General features: G+C 38.2%; 1 protein-coding gene across 5 annotated transcripts in view; it reads left to right on the top strand.

The window, feature by feature from the left end:
- Positions 1 to 1,194: 1,194 nt before the first annotated feature.
- syngap1.S (synaptic Ras GTPase activating protein 1 S homeolog) overlaps positions 1,195 to 19,688 on the top strand; it is a 138,575-nt gene continuing 120,081 nt past the window's right edge. For 3 of the 5 annotated variants that reach the window (XM_041575204.1, XM_041575205.1, XM_041575202.1), the window contains exon 1: positions 1,195 to 1,271. In XM_041575204.1, the coding sequence (XP_041431138.1) occupies positions 1,241 to 1,271 (31 nt within the window). In that variant the 5' untranslated portion in view covers positions 1,195 to 1,240. Of the gene's footprint in view, positions 1,272 to 2,028; positions 2,631 to 19,688 lie in introns of those variants that run through there. The other 2 variants (XM_041575203.1, XM_041575206.1) reach the window with 1 other exon arrangement.

Below are 19,688 nucleotides of genomic sequence, written 5' to 3'. Positions count from 1 at the left end.
ATCGAATGGTCGAATAGACGAACGATTTTAAGTTTGAATCGAAGTCGAAGGTCGAAGTAGCCATATTCAACCATTTGAAATTCAAAGTATTTTTTCTTCTATTCCTTCACTCGAGCTAAGTAAATGGGACCCTAAATGAAACAGAATCAATAGTTGTAGGACTCTGTTAAATGTAATAAGTCTAGGCCAGCAATGTGCAGGCGATAAAGATGCATTTACAATTGTGCATAAGCAGCCATGCAGTGTCGGATTGGCCCACCGGGATACCATACCTCCCAACATTTTGGAAGTAAAAAGAGGGACAAAATTTTTTTTTCCACACGTAGCGCAGCTATTTTTGACCACACCCTTTCTGTGGCCACACCCCCTAATTACCATGTTTGTTTTACAAAATTTGGCAGGTTATGAAAGTTTGAAAATATTTCTCCTTATCTAAACTGTGTTTTTGTGTCTCAAAATTGTTACAAAGTATCTTATTTGGACCTGTTAGTTGTTCTGGGCTCTCTGCTAAAAGCCAAGTAAGTGAGAAACTTTGTTTCTTTTTCTGGCTGTTCAGTGCAGAGAAAAGAGGGACTTTCCAGTACAAATGAGGGACTGCGGGTTGAGCTGTCAAAAGAGGGACTGTCCCTCCGAAAAAGGGACAGTTGGGAGGTATGGGGAAAACTCCCGGTGGGCCCAGGTGTCAGTGGGCCCTCCTGCTTCGAAACATTTGGCTTATTTCATGGTCATTCCCTATTTCTATGAGAATAAAGAGGTTAAATAGATGGAATAATAGATTATAGTATGTACAGAAAAGTGAATAGAGGCTGAGTCAGGAAAGGAAAAAATAATACTTAGAGTGGGCCCTGGTCTAAAGGTTTTTGGGTGGGCCCCTGGTCTAAGGGTTTTTGGCCCCTGGTGTCCCAGTCTGACACACTGCAGCCATGCCATGTACACAGTACAAACGTAACATGGACGATAATTTAGCATAACTATGAGTAATATTACACTATTACTAAGAGCTACACAATTACCGTATCCAAACCTCAAAGCTACACTCCCTCATAAAAAGACATTTACGTCCCCACTTCCGGCGTACAAGTTCTACGGAATCGCATTTAGTTGAGGTCGCTTTATTTCCGCCCCAGCCATCATGGAGGCGGCGGCGTTCCCATGGAGACGCGAAGTATGTTAATTTTTCCTCCCAACTTTATTGATTTCACGGAGACAAGAGGCTGAAAGGCAGAATCAGCGGTGCACCATGGGAGTTGTATCCCGGGGTGATATTTCATGTGTGTATTCCTCTAGTCTGCCATGGGACAAATATATACATTTATATATCTGAATGTGTGTAGACTGTGTGACTGTAAATAACTGCTATGTGAAGGTGTGGGTTTACATTCAGACTGTGCTGCATTACGCATTTCATTCACATCATTCATCAGTCTGGTATATTGTTATATTATTTACTGTCATGCCCAGTGAATACCAATGCTGCAAGTAATCAATATTATTGTTTGTATCGATTCTAAATATGTTCCAGCATACATATAATTTGCTGGCATCAGATGAATATTTTTTGTCTGGTTTCTTCATGTCTGCTGCATCTTTTTATGTTTTAGTTATCATGAACCAATATATACATTATACAACAGGTTTAAGATGGTCTTAAACCTCAGTCCAAATTACTGATGCACTAACTAACAAATCTACACTCCAACACACTTGCGTGGGAATATAGGACGTGTCAATGTTATTCTTAGATGTTCTTGCTCATAAATATTGTTCTGTTCATAATAAATTGAAGATAGGTCTGCTGGTAATCTTAATATAATTATTTCATCAGAGTAGCAAAACAAAGGGGGTATAATGCATCCTTTCTCCCATTTACTTCTTTATAGCTTACTACAGGTTCTTCATACTATTCAAATTTCTTCCTGTCCTCTCCTCCTCTACCTCTCTCTTCTCTCCCGCTCTCCTCCTCCTCTATCTGATGCAGCATCTCATTCTGAGCATCCTCCTCCTCCACCTCCTCCGCTCTCTCTCTCTTGCTCTCTCCATCTCTCCCGTTTCCCTCCTCCTCCTCCTCCCCCCTTTAGATTTCCAGCTGCAAAACCTGACGGCCTGTTTTTTTTGTTTTTGTTTTTTTTAAAGATAATTTCTCCTCTTCACCCCCTTTGCCCCTTTCTGTCACCCCATTTGGGGCTCCCTTCACTTTCATTATTTTTTTATTTTTTTCCTTCCAGTGTTTTCCTCTTATAATTTCTACTTCATTGCTGCTTGTATTTGTGTGCATCTTCATTGTACTCTCTTGCTCCTTGACACACTCATCTCTCTTATCTCCATCTCAGGCATTTTCATAATTGCAACCTGTCTTTTCCATGCAAATACACTGTAGATATAGTTATAAATGCACTAAATTAATATAAATACCACTCATTACACCCAATACCATTTTTGCATCTCTGTCTCCCTCAGTCCATTCTTTTCTCTGTCATCTCCCACTCTCCCTCTCACCCCTGCAGTGCAATCTTCCTTTTCCTCAATGTGATTAGATTCTATTCCTTCTCCTGGTGTTTTTTCTCCGGGGGATTTTCGATGTTCAGATTCACGTCTTAGCAGTGGAATGATGTTCTATGCTCCCTTCAGAGGTAAATATTACCAGATACATCTTGCACCCCTAAATCTTCTCTTATTTTGCACCCCTCAATTTGTGCTGTTTAATAGCTATGATTTTCGTTTTCAAACTATAGTTCTTTCAAACTGCCAGTTATTTCTTCAGCTGAATGTTTCTCTATTTATGTTTTATTTATTTTTTAAATGCTTACTCCTGTATGTCTGAAACTCGGGTTTTAACTTTTCTTTCTCTGGTACTTTGCACTTTCCGCTCCAACTCTTGCTAACAGTGCAAAGCTTTCACCAATAGCAGCATGAATCTAAATATTTCCTGCATTGATTCATGTATTCAAACTTTCCTTGAGTTTCTTTTTTATATACTGTCTGTGTTCTATTAACACATATTGTATATATGTTATCACTTGGGGTTACAGTTGTCTACATGTGGGGAGCTAAATATACTGTTGTTTCACAGCTTATGTGTTAATAGTTGCAAGATCAATGGCTGACAAGTTGATAACTGCAGATAACAGTTCTCACAATAGTAACCCTCTGTCTCTCTGGCCACTGTGAGTCTCATTCTGTTTAAATTGTACTTCTAATGCTGCATTTCATTATTTGCCTCTTACTAAGTTTGTCTAAATAGTTTTGTTTTTTACTTTAAGTGTAGCTCTCATTCTTTTCATTGGTTTGTGCTTCTGTGTAACTTGTATCTAATAATTTTCGATCAAACCAATTGCCACTTTCTGTCTCTTTTTCTGATCATTTTTCTAATCATATCTATATAAGTGATTTTCTAAGTTTGTCTGCATACCTTGACTACTTTATGGTAACAACATGACTGCTCTACCTGTGATTATGTATGATTTTGGCAAATCCTTCAGTAATTGAGCTACATGATGGTGACTCCTGTGCTTGTTAATGGCTGATTTCCTCACACAATAATAATGTTATCAGCCAACAGTATATTCTGTCTGGAGCAAGTGTCAGTATTCATGTTAGTTTGCTCTCTACATAATGGGAGTTTTTGTTGTGATTGAATACATTTGAAACCTAAACTTCCATTTGTTTTACCATCCCAAGTATTGATGATTATTACTGGAAACTGGCAAGCAGCTTGTTTCCAAATGTTTTTCTGGGTTGACAGTTACTTATGTACCTGGGTGCTTTGCAACATTTTGGATATATGTCCTACAGCAGGATCATAGAAAGCACACTTCTAGAAGAATGCTGGATGCAAGAGGTAATGACAGAAGAAGTGCATGAGAGAAATTTGATAGAGTTTAAGAAGTAAATAAAGCTGGCCATAGACAAAAAGATAAAGTTGTGAGAATCAAAGGTTTGTACGATTTTCGGACCATGTGTGGATCGCACCTACATTTTTCATACCATGGAGATCGGTCATTTGAACAATCCGACAGGTTATAAGATTTCTGTCGGCTAACGATAATATATATGCATGTATTGATGATATTTTTCAGACATAACTTTTGTACAATTGCTGTCGCGGCCAAAACATTGTATAATTCATTCTTTTACTACTTTTTTTAATCTGAATGGTCAGTTGCAGGTCGGAAGATTGCGACGTACGATCGTTCTTTGGATACAAGGCTAAAATATGCACGTCTATGGCCATTTTAAGGGATTACTTAGATATTAGGCAACAAATATAATGTGGGCCAGAGATTGTACAGTTTTGAAAGTCAATCACGGTTCTTCTTATTTTTTATTTTTTAGGAATTTTAAGCATTCAATGACCATTTACATTTTGGGCATTTGTAGAAATTAATAATATGTCATACAGTTTTGCATATCTGTTGTATAATTACATACTTGAATTGTCTATAACAAATATTCTCATTAAGAATAACTTTAACCATCCACATCCTTGCCATCTGAATTGCATAATCACAAAAAAATGCAGAGTGAAGCATTCCAACACCATTGTGCTATTCCACTTTTTAAAGGAGAAGGAAAGTTTTCTTGCACTTGGGGGTGCAAAATGTTAGGCACCCCAAGTGATTGTATTAACTTACCTGAAACCCCAAATCGGTGCTCCTCTCAGCAGAAAACTGCACCGGCCCGGGGTAATACCAGTGAGCACCACAGAGTGAGCCTCTTCCGACTACCTCTTTCTTAGCGTGACTGCACATGTGCAGTAGAACGAAAGGCTATTTAGTTAAACTGCGCATGCATTTGCCCCGGTAAATTTGAAGAAAGAAGAAGCCGGAAGAGGATCGCTCCGTGATGCTCACTGGTATTACTCCGGTTTGTGCAGTTTTCTGCTGATAGGAGCACTGGCCGGGGTTTCAGGTAAGTAAATACAATCACTTAGGGGTGCCTAACATTTGGCACCCCAAGTGCACGATGAATTTCCTTCTCCTTTATGATACTGCAATTGTAATGGTAATCTTTACAATGGTATTTTTGGTCATTTTGTCACCTATGGGGTGCATGAGATTTGTGGATAACCATTGGAGATGCAAACTAATTAAAATTCATTAATTACAGACATACCCAGGACAAGATGAGAATCCGGCTGGTATTTGATAAAACTATATTTTTTAAGGAATTGTTCAATGTAATAATAAAATTGGTTAAATAGATAGGCTGTGCAAAATAAATGTCAATAAAATGTTTTCAGTATGGTTAGTTAGCCAAGTCACTCATTGGTTACTGACTGGCAACCAATAAGAGAGCTGCAAAGCTAGACATCCATTAACTCCAGCCTTTATAGATTAAATTTTTGCTAACTAACTAAATTAGAACCATTTTTTATTTAACCCAGTTTTTTATTTTTACTCTGAACTGTTCCTTTAAGAAAATCAGGAATAGTGCCCACTGAAATTGGCAGGACAGGAAAAAAGTATAACATGCAGAAATGTAAAGTTGTTGGGACCCATCTAATTTCTAATTTCTCCAAATCTCAAAAAATTGTAGCTTTCCTATATTTCTTAAAAGCTCTAAAAAAAATTGAGTTTTATTAAGGGGCAGATTTACGAAGGATTGAGTGAATTTTCGAAGTACAAAAAGTTCGAATTTCGAAGTAATTTTTTGAATACTTCGACCATCGAATAGGATACTACGAATCCGAATTTACTTCGACTTCAATTCGAAGTAAAAATCGTTCGACTATTCGACCATTCGATAATCGAAGTACTGTCTCTTTAAAAAAACTTTGACTTAAATACTTCACCAACTTAAACCTGCCGAAGTGCTATGTTAGCCTATGGGGACCTTCCAGAGCAATTTTCTACGTTTTTTATATTCGAAGGAAAATCGTACGATAAAATCGTTCAAATTGTAGATTCGAAGTACGATCGGAGTACGATCATACTATGATCGTATGATCAATAAAATCCTTCGAATTCGAATGTCGGAGGATTCTATTCGATGGTCGAATTTCAAAGTATTTTCCACTTCGAAATTTGACCCTTGATAAATCTGCTCCTAAGTGTAAAATCCACAAAAACCTTTAATGCAAAAATTTGCCAAGTAAAAGAGCATTGTTAAGAGCTTTTTTTGTTTGTTTGTACTTTTAATATTCAAAATCTTTCATGAAATTTGTGGTTTCAAAAAACACTAAAATCCGACCCTAAATAGGCCTCCACATGTATTTGTTTAGTTGCTGAAAATAGTTTTTTCTATTTTTTGACCATTTCTACCAAGCTCCTCAAAAAAGGCTTCTCTCATATTGTTTCATATATTATATCCCAAGATATTTGCTATCATATATTATACATGGTCACTGATGTTGTACTCGATTGACTATGTTTTCAAAACTATTTGATGTATATATTGGAACTTTCAATGTGCTTGTTGACCCAAAACCCAAGGTGATCTGCAGGTTGACTACCAGTTGTGAAAGTTTGGGTTAAATTTGACCAACCATTGTGAGTTAGGCTTGTGTGTGGTCATATAGGAGGAGTACATTCATCCACTGCTCCTTAAGATTCCCTGTCTTGGAACCATTGGTGCACAAAAAGTAGCTCACAGATACAATAAATGATAGTGATAATACTACATTCAAGCAGGTAATCTAGACTATAACAAGGCAGTCAATAATCAAAAAGTTTGTGTTTACCAGAGTAGAAGTGTGGTCCGCTGCACAGCCTTGGACCAACAGCCATGGGAGTGGAAAACCCAACTACAAAATGGGAAAACAAAATAAAAATCAGTCTTTTATTTAAAAAGAAATGCATATACATATACATGTTGTGTTGTAGAACTCTGTCAGTGGCTTGAAATGTGGTGTCTGCCAGTTTAGTTAAAGTAAGTTCTGTATTAACCTTTGTCTTGCAGGGGAGGTTCATCTCTAATCAGGAATTTCCAGGGGCACCAAGGGTTTAGATTTGGCCCCCAAAACCTGTGTTCAGTACAATCCTAGTTTTTTTTGTTTCACCAAATGTATTATTTAATTTGCAGATCAGCATCAAGTCTGCCTTGTTGGCTTTGTATTGTACCTTTGCCTAACCCATCTTAAATGTTTATTTGAGTTAAAGTAAGTTCTGTATTCTTTCTCTTAAATGGGTAGTTCATCTCTAATGTATTGTTTGTTCGATTAAAGACATCTTATTCTTAGGGGCATATTTATTATGCTGTGTAAAACGAAATTCAATGAAAATCGGTGTAAAAAGCTGTGTAAAATTAATGTTGATGGTGCGTGTAATTTTACACCATTCAGACACCAGATTTGACAACATTATTTTTACATTGCTTCCAGCGAAAGTCACATCAGAAAAAACATGTAAATATTATACGCCTTTTTTACACAGCGAAGCGTGCTATATAAACCTGCCGTTTTTTACTCAGTATAATAAATATGCCCCAAGTAACATTTCAATTGGTCTTCATTTTTTATAGTTTTTTTTTTATTTGGCCTCCTCTTCTGCCTCTTTCCAGTTTTCAGATGTGGGTCACTGACCCCAGCCTAACTTGATATTTGAGGCTGCACTTTCACTGTTATTGTTAATTTGAATAACTTTGTTTCTATTCAGGTGCACTTTTATACATATTGGTTGCTCGGATAAACTTATTAGATAGGATCATGCCTTTTATTGTTGCCTATTGCTGGATAAAACAACCAATCAATCTCTCATGGACCCCCCCATTAAAATCCACCCACACTATGCTTATACCTACATCATTCTTTGGTATGGAGATAAAACCATGAAATTCCAGGTTAAACACTGTGGGGGTTATTTATTAAAGTCAGAATTGATTATAAAATCTGAATTTTTAGTAAAATAATTATACCCTGAGGATAGACAAAGTCCGAATCCGAAAAATCCGGCATCTCAGACCTGTCAAGGGTGTATATAAGTCAAAAAACGTCCCAAAGATATCCTGATCTGCGCTGGGTTTCGTGCAATAATCCGAAGATTTCGTGGTTTTTGGGCAAAAATCTACACAACAATTCAATTTTTTCACACTCTTTTCGAGATTTTCAGGAAAATGTATTGATAAATAAGAAATAACCCATGCGGATTTGGTCAGAGTAGATTTCTGAAAATAATAAGATATTTTCAGATTTTGATAAATAACCCCCTGTAACTTTCGTATATACAATAATACAGGTTTGCCAGGCTGTTCACAGCTAATAGTTTAAATGTGTTGTACTGCACGATCACAGACAATTCTTTGTACCTAAACTGTATAATTTTATAGTAAACAATTCAAAACATAAGCTACTTGCAAACCTTGCATATAAAACATCTACTTCCTAAGGTACATCCCTTCATTTATAGTTTGAAAAGTATCTTTTGGTGGGGACCTTTCCGTTATTAGGAAGAATCGTTTTGTTTGATAGCTATTGATATTACGGATGCACGAATCCACAAATTTTGATTCGGCTGAACCCCTGAATCCTTTGCAAAAGATTTGGCCGAATTTCCTAATCCTAATTTGCATATGCAAAGGGTGGGAAGGGGAAAAAATGTACCTCCTTGTTTTGTGACAAAAATTCACGCGGGGTGTAACTAACGGGGTTGCAGGGGCCCGTCGTACCTGCGCAAAGCCGCTAGAAAAAATGAATCTGGAGGGAGGTGGGGGGCCCGGATGCATGGTCTGCACCTGGGCCCAGGAACTACTTGTTCCGTTACTGATCAATTGCTCTTCCTCTAGACATTTGATCAAATGCTGCTTATTGTTATATAAAAAAAATATTTGCTGAGAGTGAAATCCCCCCATTATTTTACTTTATTTAATATTAGGATGAAAATAACAGGTCTCATTTTTCTGTGTCATTGTTTGGTGACTACTGCAAAAACTTGATAAAAATATGCTTTTATATTGTAGTGATGCTGTTGTAATGTCCTCCTTTGATGTGTAGTAAAAATATTTTTGGCTCGTGGTCCTAAACTGTTCTGCATTTTATCAATGTACAGCTATTACCATGGGATATCTGTTAACATGTATGAGAGCAACCCTGGTATTTTAGTATGTAAATCTTTAACAACGTATATTAGCCTCCTATGTGAATATTGTTTTTTCACACCTGTTTTTTTATTAGTAAGGGTACAATAATGCTCATTTACTCCACTAACTATTTAATAAAGTCAATATGTAACATGGTATCAATACATTGATTTATGTGCAGTTTATCAAGAGTGTAGGGGTCAAGTGAAGATTTTTTTTACAATTATTATGATATGTTTTAGTATACAGTCACACACTCTATGGACAGTTTTATTAGGAAACAATTAACCTGCCTGTATGTTTTTGTAGTACAGGTAAAGGAACCGTTACCCGAAAACCCATTATCCAGAAAGCTCAGAATTACAGAAGGCTGTCTCCCATAGACTCCATTTTATTCAATTAAACCAAATTTTTAAAAAATTATTTTATTTTTCTCTGTAGTAATAAAACAGTACACTGTACGTGATCTAAACTAAGATATAATTAATCCTTATTGGAAGCAAAACCAGCCTATTGGGTTTATTTAACGTTTACATGATTTTCTACTAGACTTAAGGTATGAAGATCCAAATCACAGAAAGATCGTTATCCAGAAACCCCAGGTCCCAAGCATTATGGATAACAGGAGGAAGCCCACACGGGCTCGGAGAGGACATGCAAAGTCTTTGCAGATAGTGCCTTGGCTGAAATAGTTCTAACCCTTGCACCAACATGCTGCACTAAGAATAGGAATAAGTCTGACATTGACTGCTATATTAAGTGACATTAGACATTTCATGCTGCATACTATTTTATCAAATCACAATAATATTATAAAAGCATGTTTATGTAGGATCCCAAAGAGCTGCAAAAAACAGAGGAGGAGGTCTTTGGAACTTTATACATGGATTAAAGTTTTTTACAAAAAAACTTGAAAGAAAGTTCAGGCAAGTTAACGCTCTAAAAGAAATCAACTGTACTTGCTGTATTTTTTCTCTTGAAGATGTTTCGTTAGTCATCTGACTAGCTTTCTCAATTGAGAAAGAATTTAAATCTTAATTGGGAAAGTCAGTCAGATGACTAGCTAAACACCTTCAAGAGAAAAAATACAGCAAGTCCAGTTGATTTGACTAATTACTATAGATGTACTTGCTACATTATTCTTCTAAGGTTTGGGTTAAAATGTTATGGTTGAAGACAAATAGTTAGAGCAGTTAATCTGCTTCTGATATATATCTTGGTTTTTGTTATTTTGGTTTGTGTTCTTAGTGTTGAAATGTCTTTTTTAGGGATGCACCGAATCCAGGATTCGGTTCGGGATTCGGCCAGGATTCTGCCTTTTTCAGCAGGAGTCGGATTCAGCCTTTTGCCCGGCCGAATCCAATCCTAATTTGCAAATGCAATTGAGTTACTTTTTTGTCACAAAACAAGGAAGTAAAAAGTGCTTTCCCCTTCCCACCCCTAATTTGCATATGCAAATTCGCATTCGGTTCGGTATTCAGCCGAATCTTACACGAAGGATTCGGGGGTTCGGCCAAATCCAAAAAAGTGGTGCATATCTAGGGGCAAATTTACTTAATGTCGAATATCAAGGGTTAATTAACCTTCGAAATTCGACTGTCGAAGTTAAATTCTTAGACTTCGAATATCGAAGTCGAAGGATTTAGCGCTATTAGTTCGATTCGAAGGATTTTAATCCATCGATCGAACGATTTTTGTTCGACCAAAAAAAGCTAGCAAAGCCTATGGGGACCTTCCCCATAGGCTAACATTGACTTCGGTAGCTTTTAGGTGGCGAACTAGAGGGGTCAAATTTTTTTCTTAAAGAGAAAGTACTTAGACTATCGATAGTCGAACGATTTTTAGTTCGAATCGTTCGATTCGAAGGTCGAAGTAGCCCATTCGATGGTCGAAGTAGCCAGAAAAACCATTCGAAATTCAACGTTTTTTTTCCTCTATTCCTTCACTCGAGCTAAATAAATGGGCCCCCTAGTCTTTTTGTCATTTTGTATATGTAGTTACATAAGAATAATATTATTTTGTAATACAAAGCAAGCTGGGGCAATATAATTGCTGAAACTGGACCAACGGCCTCCATGTGGACTGTTTTGACTTGTGTTAATGCAATGAGCACCTTTTTTTTAAAACAGTGACTGAACTACAAAATACTTTCTCCTGCCCATCATTGGGTGGTTGTTGGTGTTGAAAATGAGCAGCTGGAATTGGAGACTCAGATACATATTGGGTGATTGTTTGCTTGGACAATATTTTTGTCTTCTCTAAAGACTTAGCTAATCACAAAACTGAAGTACCTTCAATTGAAGTAGCTTGTCTTAGAAATAATTTTCTTTATGCCAAGCTCAAGAAGTGTGTCAACGTTTGGCCTCTGCAAACTTTGGAATGCTTTAAATCTTTAAAGGTACTTTTGCCTCAGCATTCTGACCCTCATCCGCTTTTATGGAAGACACATTGGATATTTGTGCAGGGGCTATTCCATCCCAGAGATAAGAACCTGATGCAAAGTTACATCCATGTATCTTCTTCTTAGAAGTGTTGTGCTCCTGCACAGAACTATGATATAGGAAATATAGAATTGCTCAATTGAGCCTTAGAAACGTGACAACATCGGAAAAGGGACAGCCCATCTTCTTGCACAGAACACCTATGGTGATAGGAAACATAAATCTTCTCCTCTGTACTCTGTGTTGGGGATAAGGTTTGGCTGTTTACTAAAAAGATTCATCTCAGATGATGGTTCCCAAATTTATTGAAAAAAATTGTGACGGCAAGTTCCATCCTTCCATTACTCAAAATCAAATTAGCTTTTCTTCTGGAAGGGACATTCCATCCTATGACCATTTTTACACACAGATTGGCCTATATTGAAATGCTCAAAAGACCTAGGCAGGCGTGGTGGGCACTATTCTTTGCATGATTCAATTACATTATCACTCTTTTGATATGCCCACCAGTCTGGCTGGTGCAGTATCCATGATGATGTGCCTATCGGTCCAACTACTCTACAGTTGGGTGCAAAATTCAAAATGAAATGCTGAGGACCTGGGTTCAGTACTGAGTACAGGTATTCCATTGTATGTTCCTGGGTGCATTGTTTGTTACTTTCCTTGATCTTCTGGTTCCTAACTCTCTTACTTGACAGATCACCGCCTTCCCTGCATATTAGAATTTGCCTGCTTTACTGAGTATTGCTTCCGCCTTGATCTGGGCATAAATCACAAAAAGACCAAGTGGCTCTGACAGAAAGAACTTAGACAGCTTTTCCTGGCTCATGAATTTAAAAATGTATTAAATCCCAGTTGCGTAAAAACTTGTTCACATTACTTGTTTTGGTGTAGGCCTACCAGATACTCTAGCTGGCATATGTCCAGGATTGCTGTGTGCATCTCTGGAGAGATAGGAGGGGTTCTCAAGACATTTTATTTTTAATGTTGATGATCTTGGGTAGAGCTGAGGTAATAAACCTTTTTTGGGCCATACTTTAATTGAAACCTTAAAATGAAACCTTAAAGAGACCCAGAATTTATTGCTTTTCCTAGGACCGCCTCCAGGGCCCCATATACAGTTCTGACCCATAGGCTGCACATCCTTGATCTATAGATTAAAAATTATTTATGCAGCACGTGTTGCTGCTACAGGTCACTGCATCAAAACGGTACAAATTTCGACCACTGCTAGTGGCTTCAATCTTAGGCAGTGGTAAATTACACTAGCGTATTTACGCTGCGGTCAGCTTTTTAAATACTAGGGATGCACCGAATCAAGGATTCGGTTCGGGATTCGGCCTTTTTCAGCAGGATACGGATTCAGCCGAATCCTTCTGCCTGGCCGATCCAAATCCTAATTTGCATATGCAAATTAGGGGGAATATTGTGTGACTTTTTGTCACAAAACAAGGACGTAAAAATTTTTTCCCCTTCCCATCCCTAATTTGCATATGCAAATTAGGGGTAGGATTCGGTTCGGTATTCGGCTGAATCTTTCACAAAGGATTTGGGGGTTTGGCCGAATCCAAAATAGTGGATTCGGTGCATCCCTATTAAATACGGCACCGCGAACCGCGGCGAAAATCCGCGTGTGTCCATAACCTAAGAAGGTGAAACATGAAATTTTACAGTTCAATATTACAAAAATGGTCACAAATAGAGAATAGAAAGTAATTGGAAAAAGTATTTATTTCTGGTGATCTATCTAAAACCAACTGAACTGAAAAAAAAGTGTTTGAAGATGAAAGACCCCTTTAAGGTGAGCGAAGCAAGTATATTTATAGGTAATGTGAAGGTGTGAAGGAGAAGTCCTCTAAGAAAGAGTGTTAGTTATGAACAGCCTCTTATATTTATATATTTTTTCACCCTGCAAATTAATTGTGACCTGTTTTTTTATGGATGTTTAGTGAACTATGAGGTTTATAAATTGAATACAATTAGGAGGGTATTTGCTGAAAACCTTGTTTTATGAATTGTCTTTTAAAGTAGTCTGCTGGCCAGCCACATTTTTCAACAAATTGTATTAAAAATAAAATTTAAGTTAAAACCGCAATCTTGAAAAGCAACAAATTGTGATGGCAACTATAAAGATGAACTGCCTCAAAATGACTATGGATTTAGAATTCTGATTCACCTTATTTTGACCTCAAGCAAGTTATATATAATCTGAGGTTTATTTGGCTGTAACTGATGCATGAATTATGACAAAAGAAAAATGGCTGCAAAATTGTATATATGTATTGATCTATTAGATATTTACATATGTTTAAGAAAGAAATAGGGTAAAACAAAAAAAATTTAATCTTCATTGGTAGTATATATACTTGAAGGAGTTGAAGGAGAACTAAAGCATAAATAAAGAAGTAGGGCAGTAATGTGTTTTGGGCTTATATACCAACGCAAGGCAACCACAGCCTTTTATATAGTGAAGATATGTGCATGCAAAGATTCATTTTCCGAAGTTGCCTTGAGGAAACTTCGGGCAACTTCAGAAAACGAATCGCCGTGTGTGATTAGCGCCGGCATTTTTTCATTTTAGCTGGCGCAGAGTCAGGGAAGGCGTTTGGGGAGATAGGTCACCACAAAAACGAGGCGATTAGTCGCCAGGCAACCAAATCTCCCCAAAATGCCCTGTGTGGCCTGACCCTTAAAGGAAGAGCTGGTTAATTGCTTAAAGTGTCGGGTTAACTCCCGGTTAATCGGGGGAGTTGACAGCTCTGCTGTATATATATGGGGTTATTTATCAAAGTCCGATTTATCTCAACATTTTCTGCTGCAAACTCCGATCAAATCTGCTCGGGTTTTTTACATTTATTTATTATTAAATTTTCCCGAAAATTTGCTTTGCAAGCACAAATCCGATTTTTACTAGATTTTTCACCCGAAAACTCAGTTTTTTAGGATTTTTTACCCGAGTACTCCGATTTCTTATGTTTTTTGCCCGAAAACTCAGGAAACTTCGGGGTATTGCACAAAACCCAGCGCACATCAAAAAGTCATTGGGACTTCTCCCATTGACTTATATATAAGCTCGACACAGTGGCTGAACCCCCTCAGGGCTCCCCGGCAGCTTGCGCACCACTCAGTTCTGTGGCGGTCTCCGGCCATACGGAGGGGGGCGTGGCAACCTTCTGTGTGGTACTGTATCAAAGAGGTTTGGCAAACACAGAGTTAATGTTTTTTAATACCTTTAGATGAATATGAATCGGTCATGGACCTTTCTTTACCTATAGTGTCTTTTGAATTTTCCCCTGTGTCACCCATGCATCAACAATTATATTCTTAGAATTGGGTCTATTAAAAAGCCTTTTTACTGTCAAAGTCTGCACATATAAAGTCCTTTATAGAGTTGCCCCTGACCAGGTTATGATCACTGTTGCCTAAATGCCCACCCACGATAATGTCAGTGCAGTGCACCAGATGGCAGGTGATAATAAAACATAGGGGGCAAATTCACTAACCCCCGGAAATTCACCAGCGACAGCTTCGCTCACATTCGCCAGGACAACGCTGATTCACTAAAATGCAAAGTTGCGTCCAGGGCACCGAACGATGGCGAAGTTTCGCTAGCGTTAATTCGGCATGCAAAGTTGAGCTAGCGTTGGCTAATTTGCATACGGTGGGAAGTTAAATTCCAATGGACGTATATGTTGCAGCAAATACATTACACTACACAAGTCCGGGAAACCTTAATAAAAGAAAATAGAGTTGTTATATTGCCCTACACATGAGCTCACTGTATAGTTTATGTGCCATATCTAAGGAAATGTAGGGGGAAGCCGGGTACCCTAAAAAAAAAATTACGATCTTTTGCAGCCTATCACACTGAAAGTGTTTTTTGGGACTAAAAATTTTTTGAGGAACTCCTATCTACTCTATTGCACTTCGCCTGGTCTGAGGTGGCAGAGGCAAGTCTGGCGCAAGAGGTAACGTTCATTAAAATCCGCATCTTAGTGAATTTGCGTAGTTACGTCCATTAGCAAAAGGGAAAATTCGCCTGGCGTTAGAGTGCGAAGTAGCGCTACAGTCTATCTCCTTCGCTAGCGAATTTACGCCAGTGTTAGTCACTTCGCCCTTTAGTAAATTTGTCCCATAAGTGGAGGACAATGAGAGTAAGCCTTCAAAAACCCAACTGCTTAATTTTTATATATAATTAAAAAAAATTCTGAGATCATCATCCTAATCTGGCAGTTACCAGCTACAGTATGATTTTGATGGGACTTGGTGACATCATACAAAGAGCCCTAACATCATAATTATAATTGCCACTATATCATAGATGACATCATATTACACCCACAAACTTATAGGCTTCACCCCTTTCTGGTTTCTTGTAACAGGTTCATAACAAAAAAAAGAGTCTTATGAGTTGATAAGGAAGCTTAGGTTCAGCCACCCATAGAGATAACACCTTCTTAGGCATAAGTAACAGCACAGTTTCTCTATTGCCCATGGCAGACAAAATGCTTGTGCAATCTGCTGCTGACCCATGTGTGCAGTAACTTACATTAAAGGAGAAGGAAAGGTTAAAACTAAGTAAGGCTTATCAGAAAGGTCTGTACGAATACACTAGTAAACCCTTGGAACACCACATTTCTTTCCTTCTATTGTGTATAGATGGACTTCTGTATAAGACTTCCTGTTTTCATCTTAAACCGCTAGGGCTTGAGCATGCTCAGTTTGCTCCTCTCCCTGTTGTAATCTGAGCTCAGAGCTATGAGCGAGTAGGGAGAGACTCAGGCAGGAAGTGATGTCACAATAAGCTAATATGGCAGCTGCTATCCTAAACAAACTGAGACAGTGTCTAGAGCTGGTTACTCAGATATGGTAAAGCATTCTACAGAACAAATATAGTGTTCTAGCTTGCACTGTTGTGGCTAATCTATTGGCAATAAACTGCCTTGGTAGCTTTCTTTTTCCTTTAATGGCAGTGAGAGACTGATGACCAGAAAAAAACACAACCTGATACCACCCTATGTGGTAAATGTAATTAAATTTGCGAAGAGCAAAACTTTGCGAATTAAAAATTCACCTGTTGCAATGTAATATTCTTTGTTAGGGTTTTATTTCATTGTGAATCTTAATTGCGCATTGCGAAAAGCAATTTGGTCAGAAACTTTGAGAGGAAGTCGTTGAGGTCTTTAATCAGTCAAAAATGACGCAAACATTAACGCTAGCAGCAAAGGTTTTTGCGAATGCTTTTTGTGAAACGTATTACATTTCCCCATAAGTGTGCATTAAATGTGCACAGTGACGGATGTTATTGGACTATATCAGCACTTTCTTCACTGGCGCCAGTTGAGAAAAAGCTTTGTGTTCCATTAGCTTTAGTCATGCCTAAACTGCCATTGTCCCTATGGGTGATAGAATACACGCTTGCTTCTCATCTCCCACAGGGCTCGCTTTTGGTATAATCCCATTAGCCTAATACTGCAAGATAACAATGTCTTTATAGCTGGAAGGGGAAAGTGGGAAAACTATAAATAATAAATTCTTAATATTTCCATTAGAAATATCCATAGGGAAAATAAAATTGAAAGTTTAGCAGTAAAGGGAAAGACACTCAATTGTGTGAAATTGGATATCACTTGTTGCATGGAATTCGATTTAAAAACAGTTGCACTCAGCAACTCTTTCCAATACTTTTTTGTCAGATCTCATGATGTTGTTGTCTGTGCAAACCCCTGCCAGACAAAATAACATCAGTTAGAAGTCACTATAATACCCCACTGTCCATGAGGCCTTATATACAGTTATCTTCAGAATAATAGCAGTACAACATAACTAACCTGATCAAGTCACTGTTTTTGGTAGAAATTTTAGTTCAATGGTGGGGGGGGGGAGCACTCGTGAGCCGCTGACCAAAATTGCACATCTTGATGTAGCTGCCGTCTTCAGAGCTACTAATCCCTTCATAGCACTGAGCAGAAGCACTCTACAATGGCACCATTGGGGTAAAACTGCAGTGGTTACCTACCTGCACTCTACATGGCACATATTCTGCAAGAGGGAGAAAAAAGAACTGCAATTAGACCAGCAAAGGACCACAAGGTGCGTCTTGTGCTTTCTTACTAGGCCGCAAACAACATCATCGCCTCTAATTGAATCATAGGATTCTTGGCTTGGACCCGATTCCCAACTGAACCCAACAGCTACTCTGCAATGCACCTTGGGAGATGATGCAGCATTCCTCATTAATTAATAAAACGCTGCTTCAACATAAACTGGCAACCACCACAGAGTCTATTTATATATATATATATATATATATATATATATATATATATATACACCAAAATGCAATAAGGTCCGCACTCTCAGGACTTCTTAAAAGGAAAAAATGATTTATTGTAGAAGTTACAGACTGACGTTTCTGCCTGGTCCCAGGCCTTTCTCAAAGAGGCCTGGGACCAGGCAGAAACGTCAGTCTGTAACTTTAACAATAAATGATTTTTTCCTTTTAAGAAGTCCTGAGAGTGCGGACCTTATTGCATTTTGGTTTGGATAAATACGTGGGACCCAGGCATGTAAACCTTTTTGTCAAGAGTACTGACATGACACACATGCACAGGGTGTTTTAGATCTCCAATCGCAGCCACAGGATACGATGGATAAAATTGAAGATTCTGGAGCAATAACTTGGGTATACGCAGTATACCCTAAACGGTAACAGATCTACAAGAAATTTCACCCGGCGAAAAACATAAGTGTGACAGAATACACTGAGCCCTTTACGTGCATCGCAATAGAAGGATTAGCTGGAGCATGATGGCCATTGATTCTAGATCTACACCGATTTAGCACTGATTACTCTCCAAAAGCGCAAATCCCTAGCACCACTTACAAAGACATTACAGCACCATCGAATAAGGTACAGATGGCTTTTCCCAGTGAAACTTGACTTTACGAATAACAGACAACAACATCAGCTGAACTTGCTACAAGCAGGCACAGAACTGTAAACTCACTTAGGCCGGACTGATAAATCATTGTTAGAGGCAGCACGATCATTGCAATCCTCCCCAAGGAGACGGGTTTCTCCCATTGGGGAGAGAGTTAAGGCCCCCCCGAGCAGAAAATCAACTACCTGAACTTGACCCTGACCGGTATGATCCATACTATAAAACATTCATGGGCACAGAACTGTAAACTCGCTTAGGCCTGATGGATAAAGCATCATAGAGCCAGCATGATCATAGCAATCTTCCCCAAGGAGACAGGTTTCTCCCTTTTGGGTGAGAGTTAAGGCCTCCCCAAGCAAAAAATCAACTACCTGAACTTGACCCTGACAGGTATCCATACTATAAAATATTTACGGACCAGAGTAATAGGCCAGATTCTGGCCTCTAGGGTCTACTTACCATTTGTTAATGACTTCTGTATTTTAGACGGTTCCAAACTATGTTTTTAACATTTACGAAGAGATGTTTGTATTAGGAGGCTTGTTCAATGTTTTAAATACAATGCTACTCATTACTGCATTTTATATTTCCTTTCTCTGCCCCCCCCATGTGTGAGACTTTGATAACGTTTTCTACCCTACAGTCATATGAAAAAGTTTGGGAACCCCTCTTAATTCTTTGGATTTTTGTTTATCATTGGCTGAGCTTTCAAAGTAGCAACTTTCTTTTAATATATAACATGCCTTATGGAAACAGTAGTATTTCAGCAATGACATAAAGTTTATTTGATTAACAAAAAATATGCATCATAAAAAAATTAGACAGGTGCATAAATTTGGGCACTCCAACAGATATATTACATCAATACTTAGTTAAGCCTCCTTTTGCAAATGCAACAGCCACTAGACACCTCCTATAGCCTTTGATGAGTGTCTGGATTCTGGATGGTGGTATTTTTGACCATTCGTCCATACAAAATCTCTCCAGTTCAGTTAAATTTGATGACTGCTGAGCATGGACAGCCTGCTTCAAATCATCCCATAGATTTTCCATGATATTCAAGTTGGGGGACTGTGACGGCCATTCCAGAATATTGTACTTCTCCCTCTGCGTAAATGCCTTTGTAGATTTCGAAGTGTGTTTAGGGTCATTGTCTTGTTGGAATATCCAACCCCTGCGTAACTTTGTGACTGATGCTTGAACATTATCCTGAAGAATCTGATAATATTGGGTTGAATTCATCCGACCCTCTACTTTAACAAGGGCCCCTGTCCCTGAAATAGCCACACAG

The sequence above is a fragment of the Xenopus laevis genome, chromosome 8S, assembly GCF_017654675.1.
Source record: "Xenopus laevis strain J_2021 chromosome 8S, Xenopus_laevis_v10.1, whole genome shotgun sequence".
NCBI classification, from domain to species: Eukaryota; Metazoa; Chordata; class Amphibia; order Anura; family Pipidae; genus Xenopus; species Xenopus laevis.
The sequence above is the reverse complement of the archived record's forward strand: the minus strand, read 5'-3'. Positions and strand labels throughout refer to the sequence as shown.